The sequence below is a fragment of the Paramisgurnus dabryanus genome, chromosome 18 (assembly GCF_030506205.2).
Source record: "Paramisgurnus dabryanus chromosome 18, PD_genome_1.1, whole genome shotgun sequence".
In the NCBI taxonomy this organism is placed as follows: Eukaryota; Metazoa; Chordata; class Actinopteri; order Cypriniformes; family Cobitidae; genus Paramisgurnus; species Paramisgurnus dabryanus.
The window spans coordinates 9,881,189-9,898,126 of NC_133354.1; the positions used below are offsets into that span (position 1 = coordinate 9,881,189).

The 16,938-nt window shown below is 38.6% G+C and overlaps 1 protein-coding gene across 3 annotated transcripts in view; it reads right to left on the reverse strand.

The window, feature by feature from the left end:
* Positions 1–16,938, reverse strand: part of whrna (whirlin a) — a 152,021-nt gene that overhangs the window by 44,761 nt on the left and 90,322 nt on the right. For all 3 annotated transcript variants that reach the window (XM_065244118.2, XM_065244116.2, XM_065244117.2), the window contains exons 5-6: positions 11,685–11,893; positions 7,966–8,002 (exon numbers count right to left, since the gene is read on the reverse strand). In XM_065244118.2, the coding sequence (XP_065100190.1) occupies positions 7,966–8,002; positions 11,685–11,893 (246 nt within the window). The remainder of the gene's footprint in view (positions 1–7,965; positions 8,003–11,684; positions 11,894–16,938) is intronic.

A 16,938-nucleotide genomic window follows, 5' to 3' on the forward strand; every position in this document is an offset into this window, starting at 1 on the left:
TAAAATTATTAAATAAAAATGAATAAACAAATAGGATATGTGTGATTTTTTCCCGATATGAACTGTATTGTGCATTTTTACAACCGTAACCTGTGACTTTCTGGTTTAATTTTAAACAATCATTTGCTTGTAAACAAAAAATGTGTATCATCGATTTTTTCAAGTGGCAGTGTGGCACATTACCTAAATCTGCTAAAAGCAACCAATAGCCACCACTGTGGAACAGCCACAAGCAGAATGGTGTTCAACAATATATGAAAAAACAGTACCAGATTTATTTCTCTAAACAGTGCACACTGCTACTGCTGCATCTTCTCATGAGTATAGCCACCATTTAAACTGGAGCTTCATTTCCCCCCTCAGGTCTTGTGCATCTAAGATCACGTCTCTGGCAAAAAGCCGATTTTACACCTCTTCAAAACAGTGTCAGAGCGAAGCTGTCGATAACTGATGTGCTCAAGGCTCACAGGAGATAAGCTGCCTGAGATAAGCAAGCTTTCTTCTACACAGGCAAAACATCAAAACATCTCACATCTCATGATGCTTTGGGTTCTGTAATGTTGAAGAAAAAGTTCAGGCTGCAAGGAAAATGTTTACAAAGACTGAATTATTGAACTTAAATGTATTATTTGTTTAATTTATTTTAAGCGTGTAATTTAATTTAAGGTAAAATGCATTTTGGTTGATCAGATCACAAGTGGACGATGCTAAATACAGATGTAAACGGGGTATAAAACGTTTTGTGCTCATCCACTTTCGACCATATTCAGAGGTAGTCGAAACACATTTGGCCAGATTGCTTTTGTGGTGGAGATTTTAATATAATTGAAAGGCCACAAAAGACCGCCTACTCTCCGCCTACTGACCTAATGTGTCATGTACCGAACATAATGTTTTTCATCAACCATGGGTGAAGCCTGTGTTAGGCTTTGCCTTCCCCTGGCCGCGGACTTAGTGGTTAAGGTACAAATCGCTGTAAAGTTTTTCCACGCATATTACTATCTGAAAGGCAGCTGTTTCTGCTGCTTTTAAAAATAGGGGTGCACGGGGCAAAAACTAATGCGGGGTTAGTTGTAACACAGACTGTTTACATTGTTGCACAAGGTTGAGCGTTTTGTTTTTCCGATATTTGTTTCACGCTGCCTAAAGACTTGGAAATGTATAATGTTTTTTTCCAGAGAGTTATTGATGAACGAGTGTTTTGGTTGCATGTAAGTAAATTTTTTATTATAGGTTTTTTTTTCGGTTTCTAAGTTGGGTGTGTATGATACCAAATCCAATGCTATGTCATATTAATCAGTGTCTTGTGGACTAAAACAAAACATAGCATTTTTTTGAAATATGACTGCAGCTCTTAGCAACTTTTTTGGTGGGCTTGAAAATATTTTGACCCAGCCGGGGTTAATTGTAGCACTTACAATATGAAAACCACTAACATTAGTGTAATTCTTGCCGTTTTTTTTTAAATAGGCTACACGGGAATGATTGCTGGCTGCCAACAAAATAAATGTGCCCTTCTTATCAAAAATCGTGTTTCAATTGTATTTTTGTTCATATCTTTAATATTGATTGAATAAGGTCACATCAAAGATTGAAATCATAAATGAAATGAATGACTAAAATCAATGGCTTTGATTCTCATTATCTCAGAATGTGATTTTTAAAACTGAAGTATGGTTATTACAGACTGGGTCACATATAAAAAATGTTTTGTCATAATTGATTGAGCCAAAACCTACTGCTCACAACTGTTGGTTCTCCATCCCAAAATCTAAACAAATGAGAAATCCTGGCTCGCTCTAAGGGGTTGTGTACACTAAAACTTTTACGCCCGCGGCCGGTGCATGTTTTCAATTGTTTCCAATGGAAGCTCGGCGTTTTTCAAATAAGCCAGCAGCTAGCGGGTTTTTTCCGCGCTGAAAACCGGCGCTCGGCGGTTTTTCCGCGCTCGTCGCTGAGCGTCGAGAGTTGAAAGAGATTCAACTTGGGGAGAAAAGCTTCGCTCGTCAATGTCAGTTCTCACACGGCCGCCCCAATCACAGTGGAGGAGGGGCGGGACATTACCACAGCAACCAACCGGCTCGCAGCTGAAGTATCACATACCAAAGCACTCAGCTGAAAAACAGCTGGCATTCGGCGTCCTCAAGGCTTTTCAGCCGCGTTTAAAAGTTTTGGTGTGTCCAGCCCCTAAACTCAGCTGTGGGAAGTTATTACTTTTTTAAATATTTTTCATAGACAAATACAATTAATAAATTATAGTGTTTTTAAATCTTACTGTGATTAAGTTAATAAAAAATGTATTCACATTAAAACTTTTTAAATTTATATTTTATGACATATCCGGTACACACTTTAAAAACTGTGGGGTAATGAGCGTAAGCTAGTATTAGGTTTTGCAGGCAGTCAACAAATGTACAAATATGGACATATGCACATATTTCAAGACCAAGACTTCATTAATTATGGATTAAAACAACAACACGTCAAATTCATATTTGCAGTCGACATAACAACAGCATTACACCGCATTCCAAATTATTATGCACATGCCATTTTTTCCAATACAGTCAGTACATTTTTATTTCACCCTTAACAGTTATATGACCGTGTAGATGTTATTCTATTTAAATGAAATAAAAATGTCAAAAGATAATCTAATACTTTAAAAAAATATGCTAAATATGCTGTTCCAAATTATTATGGTGGTCACACCTTCTTTCTTATTTTATGCCATATGAATTAAAATAGTCACTGATGGTTTTTGCAGCATGGAAGGGTGTATTATCCTCCATAAAAGTACATTTATTTCAGAAGACATAATTCCTTTTATATCCCATAGTGAAAAACCATCTTTTAGGAAATCTGCATATCTTCTAAGTGTCTTTTTGACACCCTCAGAGACCGTAAAGTGACATACCATCCTACTTCCCAGTATTCCAGTCCAAATACTCTGCCACCACTCCCATATGTAACAGTCTTGTTTGAATATAGTGGCTATTCACCAACAATCCAGAATGGCATTCATCTACATTATTCAGTGTATTATGGCATGTCTTTTTTCATACTAATATTGTATGAGAACTACAACTTGCATAATAGTTTGGAACAGCACATTTTGCATGTTTTTTTAAAGTATTAAATTATCTTTTGACATTTTTATTGCATTCAAATAGAATAACATCCATACACATCCATACTGTCATATAACTGTTGATGGTAAAATGAAATTTGTAAACTTACTGACTGTATTGGAACAATAAACAAACATTGCATGTGAATAATAATTTGAAACATGGTGTAAACATAGAAGACATCATTAAAGGCGTGGTGCATGATTTTTGAAAAACACTTTGGAAAAGAGAGTCGGGCCGAGTATCAAAACACACTTGTAGCCAATAAGCAGTAAGGGGCGTGTCTACTAACCGACATCACTGCCTGGGTTGTGTATGTGTTGGGTGGGTCTATCAAAGAAGGTCCAGATTCTATTGGGGTAGGGGCGTGTCGGTTTAGGTGATTTCAAATATCAACATTGGCTTTCAGAGATCATGCACCCCACCTTTAACACATATAATGCGAAGTTTTTGCTTTATTTTAAAATTAACATTAGTTTCTGAACGTATAGATGTTTTTTAAATAAATGTATGTAGAGAGTTTGTTCTTGAAGGTTTAGGTTGATTTAACGCGTGTAAATGTGAGACAATTGTGAATTGTTTTTAAAGCCTGCACAAAATGTGAAGATGCCTGAAAGAAAAGTTTCAACGCATGCCCCGCCTCCAGACTTTGCTGATTGGTCCACTGTACTAGAACTGACACTGATTAGCTTGACACTGCGAAAAGGGCTGCAAAAGACGAGTGCCAAACACGTTGAACTAGCTTGTGTTTATGAAGAAAAACGATGAAGTTCATGTTTCAACGAATGCAGAGGGACTCACCCATACCATTCCCTCGAAGGGGTCAAAAGAGACGGATTTAAACACCAGGTGTAAACGGGACTGTCTCTTTCTCATCCACTCGTGATACGATTGACCAAAACACATCTTAATACCAGGTGTTAACAGGGCCTTGGAGACTTTATTTATCTGAATGGGCTCAGGGTGCATTGAGTTGGCAATGAAGGGTTACCTTCAAACAAGCTCATAAACAGTACAGAGACCTTGCATCAGGCAGTCGAAGAAAGCACCTTACTCAGCAAAGACTCTACAAGGTCACTCGGCAAGAATTTCTGGCCCGCAAAAAACTTCGGCACCGAGCTACAAAACTTCAGAGGCTAAATAATTGCTGCGCATTAGAAGATAAGGGACAGAATTTACATCGCTCTTTCATCCTACTGACAGCGAGACCAGCGAGTCAGAAATAGAAAAGTTGTGACCCCACATCATAGTTTGACTCATTTTATTTCATGAACCGAGTCAGTGTTAAGCTAACCAGAAAGCGTAAAATACAACCAGATGTGAATTCAATCTCACACGTCAGGTTTAGAAATTAGTTTCAACTAAGCAAATGTTACAGTGATAAAATGTTTTACATGCTGTACGTGTACAGACAGTTTCTAAAGCATTTTTGTGATTATCAATTTGTATGCTTGGATTGCTTTAAGGTCAAACGCTCGATAATCTTCTTGGTGAACCGCGAGGAGAAAATATATCTGAAGCAATGCACATTTCACTGCGTGTGCCATTTTCCTCAAGCTACAATGATGAAACTGAAGTGATTATATTGTTATTAACCATAATTTCAATGTTTTTACACTGGAATCGTATAATTTATGTGCGTCTAGACAAAATTAGACGTTTGTGTCTATATATCGTGCGTGATTAATGACTGACTGTGCTTTTCTCCCCCCAAAAAATGATGCATGCAACTTATCAACGTCCTCTGATGCATTATGGAGCCACAGCTCTTTGGGATGCAAAACGAGCGACGTACTGCAAAAGCTCATAGCCCGCAGACACGTCCAGTCCAGACAGTCTATCTAACAGTGTCCTTTCGACTGTCATTCTCACTGTATTCAATATTCAGCATCGTCGTATTAAGCAAGCTCTCACGCTTTGCTGGAGCTTTATTGGAAACCATTGTTTTATGCGTATACCTTGTAAAACCCTATTAATCAGGTGGGTCACCTTTGCCGGGTTTTTTTTTCTTCAAACTTTTTACATCTTCCTGCCACATACAGGTATGCTTTCCTCTATGCATATTCTGTCATTGTTTGTTTGTTATTTATTTTCTTTAATATATACGCATACTGCATTTTTCTTCCCTCATTTTCTTTCTTGTCAACCTGTCCAAAATACACTCACCTAAAGGATTATTAGGAACATCTGTTAAATTTCTCATTAATGCAATTAATCAACCAATCACATGGCAGTTGCTTGAATGCATTTAGGGGTGTGGTCCTGGTCAAGACAATCTCCTGAACTCCAAACTGAATGTCAGAATGGGAAAGAAAGGTGATTTAAGCAATTTTGAGCGTGGCACGGTTGTTGGTGCCAGACGGGCCGGTCTGAGTATTTCACAATCTGCTCACAACCATTTCTAGGGTTTACAAAGAATGGTGTGAAAAGGGAAAAACATCCAGTATGCGGCAGTCCTGTGGGCGAAAATGCCTTGTTGATGCTAGAGGCCTACTGATTCAAGCTGGTAGAAGAGCAACTTTGACTGAAATAACCACTCGTTACAACCAAGGTATGCAGCAAAGCATTTGTGAAGCCACAACACGCACAACCTTGAAGCGGATGGGCTACAACAGCAGAATACCCCACCGGGTACCACTCATCTCCACTACAAACAGGAGAAAGAGGCTACAATTTCCACGAGCTCCCCAAAATTACACAGTTGAAGACTGGAAAAATGTTGCCTGGTCTGATAAGTCTCGATTTCTGTTGAGACATTCAGATGGTAGAGTCAGAATTTGGTGTAAACAGAATTAAAACATAGATCCATCATGCTTTGTTACCATGGTGCAGGCTCGTGGTGGTGGTGTAATGGTGTAATGGTGTGGGGGATGTTTTCTTGGCACACTTTAGGCCCCTTAGTGCCAATTGGGCATCATTTAAATGCCACGGCCTACCTGAGCATTGTTTCTAACCATGTCCATCCCTTTATGATCACCATGTACCCATCCTCTGATGGCTACTTCCAGCAGGATAATGCACCATGTCATAAAGCTCGAATCATTTCAAATTGGTTTCTTGAACATGACAATGAGTCCACTGTACTAAAATGGTGCAACGGGAGCTTCTCCATCAACTGCAAGATGCTATCCTATCAATATGGCCAACATTTCTAAAGAATGCTTTCAGCACTTTGTTAAATCAATGCCACGTAGAATTAAGGCAATTCTTAAGGCGAAAGGGGGTCAAACACAGTATTAGTATGGTGTTCCTAAAAATTCTTTAGGTGAGTGTATGTTTGCCTCAAGTTGCATACATCCAAGCCACCACACACATGCACATACACAGTGACTGGCAAGAATATTAAGAGTACATGTCTTCAGTGGAAACCGGCGCATGAATACAGATCACTTTGGATACCGCATGCCCAGGGGATCAAAGACTCTCCATAGTGACATCCTTTTTGGCCAGAGTTAGAAAGTGACGCTACTCGAACCAAGACAGCAATTTACAGAGATACCACCTTCCTGTTTCATCTTTTTTGTCTCCACCCTTCCCACGTCTTTCATTTTACTTTCCTTTACCTGTTCACCTCATTACGTCCCCTTGGCTTTCTTTGTGTCCGCAGTAGGGCGAGCCACACAAGAAGTGATTGTCTAACAGATGTCAGAGCTACAGTGCATATTTAATTTAAGCAACACTGGCGTGGGTTCAACCCGTTCCCATATCAACCTCACGGTTCATTGATAGCTACGGTGCGGGTGCTGTGTCCAAATATGCATTGACCCCATTTTCCTTTTGATTAATCTGGCAAAGGTAGCAAAAAACACAATGAGATTCTTTCGGTCATCAAAGCAATGCAAATATATTGAGTCTGATCTATTATGCTGCTTAAATCACTGAATGTCACTCATTTGCATAAAGACAATATAACTTTTCAACAGAGGACAAAAAGATGGCCCTTTGAACATTAAAAAGATGCAGAAAAATGATCCAGGAGGCATTTTATGGTTCTTGTGAGCGGAGAAAGATGATAATTCAAAAGCAAAGACTATAAATGGGGTTGAGTCCTTCAGGAACACATCACACAGAAACTTGTCATCATCGCTTACTAACGTCAACTTCATGTCGTTCCAAAACCCGAGTTTCTTTCACTTGTGGAACACAAAAGGAGGAATTCTGTTTTCCATACAATTATAATGGGGACTGAAGCTTTTAAAGCTTCAAAAAGATTGCAAAAGCACCATAAAAGTATTTAAAAAGTGGCTTAGACTCTTTGTTCCTAGTCTTCTGAAGCCACACAACAGACTTTATGTGAGAAACAAACTAAATTTTAAGTGACTGACAGGAAAATATTGAACTATTTTGCATGTTGAGAGTGGTAGCATTGTTCAAATCAACATCTCCAGTCTGGGTGGTCAGATGTTGTTATCTCATTGATTCATACAGCGGTTAACAGCTCACTGGAGGGGATTATTATTATTATTAACAGCGAATAATAACTATTGGTCCGTTTCTCACACAAAGCTCCAAAAGACCATTTTTACGATACTTTTATGATGCAGTTGTGTCCTTGTTGAAGCTTGAAGGACTTAGTTTTCGATCGTTGTAGATTGAGTGCATGGAAAGGCTTGACCTTCATAACTTTTCCTCTGGTGTTCCACTAAACAAAGAAAATGATGAGTTTGCAATGACATGAGGGTGAGTAAAGGTTTTCATTTTGGGGTACATTTTTTATTCCCACAGTAGCCTGGAATTGACCATGATATGCAGAGAGCTATTCAATAATCACAATCATGACAACAGGGCAAAAGAGAAGTGAACACTTTGTTCGAATAAAGAAACAAACACTTACCTTTCCTGATGCTGATGCTCCCTGGTCCAGAGAGAGTCTGTGGGAGAAAAGGTAAAGATGAAGAAATCAATAACGTATACATAAGGTACAACCCCTCCAGGCCAACACAAATAGATGTTGTATGAGAAAGATTTGTGCTACAGATGTTATGCTATAAGTTATGAATAATTGATGACGGGCCATTGAATAAAAAATAATGCACACCTGAGGTGGTACCGAGTCAATTATTCCGCTTATACCACGGTTACCACCGATTTTGCTCTGGTGGTTATTTTAATACATTTCATAATTTAGGTGTGTGTCCATCTAAATTAATCATTCAACAGCCCTTGTATACACAGTTAGGTCCATAATTATTTAGACAGAGGTACATTTTGTGTTATTTAAGCCGTTTACCAAAATGTATTCCAGTTACAGTCATAGTCTCAGCTTTATTTTGAAGGTATTCACATTCAAGTTGGCTGACCATCACTGTGGAAAATAAGTTTAAGGGTACACAATTTCAGTCACATGACCAACCAGTGGGGAAAGAGAGTGGCAGTTTACATTGGGCTCTCTATAGAGAGGCAGCACAAGCTGATCAATTTTCTGTCTGTTTCAAGCAGCGGTTATTTAAATTACTTCTTAATTACGATTATACACAGCCCCCAATTCAATAAAAAACGTCAAATTAATGCCAGACCTCCAAGTGAAAAGTTCCTCGCCTTATACTGCTGCCAGGATTATATTTACATTAATATCTGAGCTGCGAGGACCCTATTGTTCTTCAGGGAGTTATTATTATTTTATCACATTGTATTGCATTACAATTTATTAAATCATATTAATCAAAGTTCAGTCTGAGCATAAGTTTTATAATTTTTGTACAAATGGCGTAGTATCGACATGTCTGTTTGAAACATAAAGTTGCAGGAAACTTTTCATACTTTCAGTTACATGTGTTGAACAACAATTGATATTTCCTGTGAAATTCACCCTGAAAGCTCAGACTATCTTTATATTATTTAATTATTTATTATTAATAATGTTATAATTTATTTATTGTCACTTTAAATATGTATACTGCGCCGTGTCAGGTTTATTCTTTGATAAGAACATGCTTACCGGACGAGAAGCGCAGCGTCGCGTCTAAGACAACTCGGAGGTATCGTACACCGGAAGTGCACATTAAATGCAAATTATAAAACGGGCAGTTCTGGTTCTTCATTCTGATTGGTTGAAAACGCATTCTAAGCCGTGATAAAATACCCCGGTAAACCCACGGTTCAGACCGCATTACATAAGTATCACTGCGCCACTATTGCTGCATACTGATTTATGAAAATAAACATCAAAGTCTTTAATCATATTTTTAATTTGTCTACAAATGCACAATTAAAGGGGATATCCAGATAAAAGTCAATAAATATTGTTGAGTCATCTCGTCAATAAAGAGAAAACGTTGTCTGGGGAGTTTATAACTCAAATTCATATTTCCGCTATCCACTGGGTGGCGATCTTACCCAACTTAAACACTGACGCATTCACTCAACACTAAAAACACAGTGTTTTGAATCTGATCTCTGAGCTCTTCACAAAAATGGAATTATCTCTGAAAATTTCAGAGGTGATAAGAGAACAAATGAAGGTAGGATGAAACGTTTTTTTGTTGTTGTTGTTTGAAAGCGGATGATCTGTTCTTTCATTTAATAAGTTATGTTTATTTAAAGAAGATCATTTTTCTGTAAGGCATTAAACTAAAACTGGGTGGCAACTTTAAAAAACGCTGACGGGGAAAGAGTTCAGCATGCTTCCAAGCATATTTGATCATCACTTCAACAGTTGCAGGATATAAATGTTAATGTATAAATTAGATGAATGTTGATTTATAAAAATAAACACCACAGTCTTAAATCATATTTTCATTGTGTCTTTGCTGCGTGTTGGTTGGGAACTGCGCTCTGTATCAGCCACACTTGATTCTGAGGAACTACTTTGTTTGGCAGAAAAGTAATATTTGTACTTATATAATTACAACTTATTTGTGTTTTATTTTATGAAATTCTGCTATGCATTTGAAGTAACCGTTTTATAAAAGCAATAAGCCCCGCAAAGCAGTGGGGTTACAGTGCATTTTATAACAGCTAAGGGGGTTTTAGGCACTCTGCTTCGTGTCGTGGCTAACAACACCCCTTAGCTGTTATAAAATGCACTGGTAACCCACTGCTTCGCGGGGCTTATTGCTTTAATATACGCTAGCAGCCAAGGTTAATCACTAACGATTTGGGACAAATATGATGTTATTTAATGTTAAACTATGTTAGTGGTGCCCTGTGGCGCGACAGGGATTTGAGCAGTGTCTTGAGTCACAGCGGATAGCCGCCGACAGCCGTCGTGCATACATTCATAGAAAATAATGTGTTCTGTTTTTAGATTCATGGCGCGACGCTTCTCATCCGGTTTGCGACCCCCTTTATAGGGCGGCAGTGGCTCAGTGGTTCATGTAGGTTGTCTACAAACTGGAAGGTTGGTGGTTCAATCCCAGGCTCCACCTGACCAAGTGTCAAGGTGTCCATGAGAAAGATACGTAATCGCAGCTGCTCCCGATGAGCAGGATGGCGCCTTGCATGGCTGACACTGCTATCAGTGTATGAATGAGTGAGTGAATGTGAGGCAAATTGTAAAGCGCTTTGGATGGCCATGGGTCTATGAAAGCGTTATATATACTGTAAATGCAGTCCATTTACCATTTTATACCATGGGGCTATTGAATGCTTTATTTTTCTAATGGCTTAGAAAAGCTCCAGAGGTATGCATTAGTTTTCAATAAACACATATCTGACCTGTCAAATGTTTTAAAATAAACACCAGAGCAATGTCTGTGGTAACCGTGGTATAAGCAGAATAATTGATTGAAAATAATGCACACCTGTAAGGTGGCATTACCACCTTAAGTGTGCAATATTTTCAAATAATTCAATGGCCCGGCATCAATTATTCCTTACATATATCACATCCTAACAACCACTCATATATCACATCCTAACAAAACCGTAATCATCAAGTAATCATTAAATGATCGAGTCCATCAGTAGCAGTAAAAGTTACAAACACATTCCTCTGCCAGTTGTCCTTGGTTTTTTACACGTTTAGCTTGATGAAAAGCTGTTTCATAAAATACCACCTTGCATTTTTGCTCCAGCATGAGCTCATCAGCTAACCTCCATTAAAAAGCAGGACCCAGAGTGCTGGCGCAGGACACACCTGAGATGTTTTATGATGCTGTTACAATCCGCACACACACACAGCACAGTCCAGACACAGATTCACATTCTGCAAACAGGCCACAAAACACCAGCAGCATCTATAATAATCTCCTACAGCCCTCTGCGATTTGGACTTGGTGAGAAGAGGCTGATATTTGATACTAAACAATTCAGACAATTCAGGGCAAATACGCAGAGGATGCTGGAAAAGAAAAAAATGTGCAGGACCTGGAGGATTTTTCCAGTGTTGTGAAAATAACACTGTTGGAAAAGCAACAAACTTGGGCATCATTTGTTAACAAAACAAAAATCGCTCGATTATTTATTTCTAACTTGACAGTGATGTTAGAAAAGTTGTGAATCTGAAGACCTAACATCACAATTCTTCAAAAATATACAGTAAGTTTAACATGCTGTCTGTTCATTCATTCAACACATCGGTATGGGTTTTGCCCCATTTAATCTTCTACTCACCCTGTAACACTGCTGCTAGCAGAACTTTCTGTGATCTGTGAGCTTGCAATCCACTTGGTCTCGCCCACTACGGTGCGGGCATGCGGCAGTCGCCCGACATCCTTAACCGTCATCATCAGGTGGTGAGAAGACTTCAGCACTCGCACGGCCTCGTCATGCGGGATGCCCAGGAAACTTCGTCCGTTGACCTCCAGGATCTGGTCCCCCACCTGTGGAGACGATGGGGAAGAGAGAGGAGAGGGTGGGTGGTCTGGTGCAGGCAGAGCGGGGCAGCGGGTAGAGCGAAGCGGTGATGGGGGCGGAGAGAGGTGCGGGGCATCCTGGAAGGTTCAATGTTTGGTTCAATAAAAATGATGTGGTAGGATCAAATTTGTGGAAGAACAGAAATATTTGGTTTTTTATTAAATGTATACATATAGACAGTAAATTTAATGTGGAAAACTGGGCCCCAAACATCTATGGACAAACATAGACACACTCGCAAAGTAATGTGGACTCATCTTAATCATACTTTCATCTTCCTACGCGTTCAATCTGCACTTTTCAATTCTTTTTCCCATAATCCCTTTGCTTGTCACTCATTTCTCACTCATTTTCACTTCTTTTGGTTTCTTCTTTCACACCAAAGTTATTTTCAGATAGGATTAGTTATATAAGCAGGTACATGGAAAAAATACTATTCTGTGGTTTTTATCCAGTCCATATCAGTAATTCTTCTTGACTTTTTATATAAATGCATAAAATTGTGTTTGGCAGGTCAATAAGTGTGTTTATATGCACAAAATAAGTGGATATCTATCAAAAATCAGCTTATTATAGAAACCCGTTCCCTTCAAGGGAACTTCACGCTGCATCAGAGAGCTGACGCTTTGGGAACGCCTTCAGTGTGACCGCATCTGAGTATGTATATCAAATTTGACCAATGGGTGGGCGTGACATCATAGACGGAAGCCAGAGAGCATAAAAGTGACGAAAATAAAGAAATGGCCACTTTATCTGGCATATGCCAAAGTGGATGTACATGTATGCTGGAAGTATGGCAAAGGAGATGCAGCGTTTTGTTCCCTTTTCAGGGAACAGAGGTTACATACGTAACCTGAGATGTTTTCAAGCGTTTAAATGCAAATCAATAAACCAGCTATACACAGAAAGCTACGTTTTCACAGGATTTGGAGATTTGTATGTAAATAGTGTAATTACCAGAACTTTTCAGTGTTTTTAATCCTGTCCATGTCAGTAATTCTTCTTGACTTTTTATATAAATGCATACAATTGTGTCGACAAGGCAATAAGTGCGTTTACATGCACAAAATAAGCGGATATCTATCAAAAATCAGCTTATTATAGAAACCCGTTCCCTTTTAAGGGAACTTCACGCTGCATCAGAGAACTGACGCTTTGGAAACGCCTACAACGTGACGTTTTCTGAGTATGTAGGCTTCATCAAATTCGACCAATGGTTGGGCGTGACGTCATAGACAGATGCCAGAGAGCATAAAAGGAATGAAAAGAAATGCCCACTTTATCTGGCATATGCCGAAGCGGGTATACACGTACGCCGGAAGTATTGCAAATGAGACGCAGCGTCTTGTTCCCTTCTCAGGGAACAGAGGTTACATACGTAACCTGAGATGTTTTCATGCGTTTACATGCAAATCAATAAACCAGCTATAAACAGAAAGTTAAGTTTTCACAGGATTTGGAGATTTGTATCTAAATAGTGTAATTACCAGAACTTTTACTGTGATTTTTATCCAGTCCATGTCAGTAATTCTTCTTGACTTTTTATATAAATGCATACAATTGTGTCTGACAAGGCAATAAGTGCGTTTACATGCACAAAATAAGCGGATATCTATCAAAAATCAGCTTATTATAGAAACCTGTTCCCTTTCAAGGGAACTTCACGCTGCATCAGAGAACTGATGCTTTGGAAACGCCTACAGCGTGACGTTTTCTTAGTATGTAGGCTTTATCAAATTCGACCAATGGTTGGGCGTGACGTCATAGACAGATGCCAGAGAGCATAAAAGGGATGAAAAGAAATGCCCACTTTATCTGGCATATGCCGAAGCAGGTATGGAAGTATGGCAAATGAGACGCAGCATCTTGTTCCCTTCTCAGGGATCAGAGGTTACATACGTAACCTGAGATGTTTTCATGCATTTACATGCAAATCAATAAACCAGCTATAAACAGAAAGTTAAGTTTTCACAGGATTTGGAGATTTGTATGTAAATAGTGTAATTACCAGAACTTTTCTGTGATTTTAATCCAGTCCATGTCAGTAATTCTTCTTGACTTTTTATATAAATGCATACAATTGTGTCTGACAAGGCAATAAGTGCGTTTACATGCACAAAATAAGCAGATATCTATGAAAAATCAGCTTATTATAGAAACCTGTTCCCTTTCAAGGGAACTTCACGCTGCATCAGAGAACTGACGCTTTGGAAACGCCTACAGCGTGATGTTTTCTGAGTATGTAGGCTTTATCAAATTCGACCAATGGTTGGGCGTGACGTCATAGACAGATGCCAGAGAGCATAAAAGGGATGAAAAGAAATGCCCACTTTATCTGGCATATGCCGAAGCAGGTATGGAAGTATGGCAAATGAGACGCAGCATCTTGTTCCCTTCTCAGGGATCAGAGGTTACATACGTAACCTGAGATGTTTTCATGCATTTACATGCAAATCAATAAACCAGCTATAAACAGAAAGTTAAGTTTTCACAGGATTTGGAGATTTGTATGTAAATAGTGTAATTACCAGAACTTTTCTGTGATTTTAATCCAGTCCATGTCAGTAATTCTTCTTGACTTTTTATATAAATGCATACAATTGTGTCTGACAAGGCAATAAGTGCGTTTACATGCACAAAATAAGCAGATATCTATGAAAAATCAGCTTATTATAGAAACCTGTTCCCTTTCAAGGGAACTTCACGCTGCATCAGAGAACTGACGCTTTGGAAACGCCTACAGCGTGATGTTTTCTGAGTATGTAGGCTTTATCAAATTCGACCAATGGTTGGGCATGACATGATAGACAGATGCCAGAGAGCATAAAAGGGATGAAAAGAAATGCCCACTTTATATGGCATATGCTGAAGCGGGTATACATGTACCCCCGGAAGTATGGCAAAGAAGACGCAGCGTCTTGTTCCCTTCTCAGGAAACAGAGATTACATACGCAACCTGAGATGTTTACATGCAAATCAATAAACCAGCTATACACAGAAAACTAGATATTTGCAGATTTGTCACCAATAGTCTGCCTAGTTATTTAAATAGCTGGTGGGAAATCTGTCAAAAGCTTTACTGTTGTATTTCATGTCTGCAGGACCTGTACATGTAAAACAAGTTTTAAATTTTGCAGTTTCTCCGACATCTAATAGTCTACATCTAATGTGAAATCAATGTAAGGTGCAGAAATCTACCTATGGCGAGCGGATTTAGCTTCAGCCGTCCATGAGCTTTCTCTGATATAACAGTTTTATACGTTAAGATAACATTAACATGTTATCAGTTTATTAAGCATAATCGGAGTAACTGTGCATTCACACCAGACACAGTAGAGACAGCAAAAACACGATATTCGCACGTAGATGGACGCTTAAACATTTTGAGTTAACTCGCTTCATTCGCGTGTGAAAGCCGTGAGTTAAATTCTAGTCATTCGAGACATTCACCCAGAAATTTAAGTCATGGGAGGGGCTTCTACGACTTCGCTCTCTTCCTGTAATCGAGTCACTAATAGAGCAAGCTCCAGACTGGTTAACTCGGCTGAATATTCGCCAAAGTTCAGATTTTTCAACTTGCGCGTTTCCTTCGGCAACACTTAATTTGTGTGAAACGCACCATCCGCGCTGCGCATTCCACAACATTCCTTGCCGCAGGATGCCTATTCGCATCTTTGCATTGACTTAACATGTAAATCACTTGCGCTTGCCGCCTCTTCCGCGCCTGGTATGAACACACAGTAAGATCCTAAGCCTGAATCATAAAGTTATAGTCAGGGCACCGTTCTGTAATGTGACCTTTTTGCAGTGTCTTACCTTAAAAATATCAACATACAAAACCTACAACAATATCACAGAGTAAAAGTTGTTGCACAGCTAATAATTTGTGTAATAGATAATTGCGATTAACTGAGTGTACATTTTCAGCCATAAAGAATTTAATTATCCTATGCAACCTGGCAATAAACACCACAGATGTCCACATAAACAATAAATTTACAGACATGTCCTGAATAATAACACCATCTGAATATTTCCGTTTGTGAGGCCATTACTGTGGGATCTTTCTATCTCTCTACTTCTCACCCTCTCTTATTTTGGATCAATACCTCCCCTCTAAAGACTATTGAGGTTAATTAGGAAGACTCTGAGGTAATCACAATATTAATAAATTATTGAGTTGATCAATTCAGACACAATACAGCTTTGTTTTTCAAATGAAACACAAGAGAGACTTCAACGGTTCGAAATCGATGCAGCAGATAACAGAACGCTTGCTTCCCCAGTGATACACCAGATTATTAATTTATAGCTTCATCTCACTGCATTAATCATACTGTATGTGTTCGTACATTGTGTGGGATTTCACATATGGTGACTATAAAGTAGGAAACACATCAAGCTGCTGAAAAAAATAAGGGGTTATTTCATTAAAGTTTTACATGCGTATTTCAGCCAAAAATGAAAATTCTGTCATCATCATAACACAAAAGAATATTCACATTGGCACAAAAGATTCACATTGGATTTTTCTTCACAATGAAAGCATACTGTAAAGTACTTCAGGTACACATGGTTCTGTCTGAAGGTTATAAGATCTTAGACTTAAAGAATAGTCAAACTATTATAGAAAAAGGAAATTACAAACTATGACAGGCTGAGAAGTTTCAGCTGTCATTGAGAGTAATAGTACTGCATATACTGAATACCATACAGCCACTATCTGCTGAATATATGAAAAAAAGTTATTTATGCAGGTGATGATGATAAGTTGAAAATGTCATGTGACTCACAGGGCAAAACAAACACATTTCTAGATAACACTTTTTGTTACACTCTTAAAATAAATGTGCATGTGTAAATAGGAACTGTTTAATTTCTCATTAATGCAAAAATCTAATCAACCATTCACATGCCAGTTGCTTCAATGCATTTAAGGGGTGTGCTCCTAGTCAAGACAATCTCCTGAACTCCAAACTGAATTTCAGAATAGGAAAGAAAGGTGATTTAA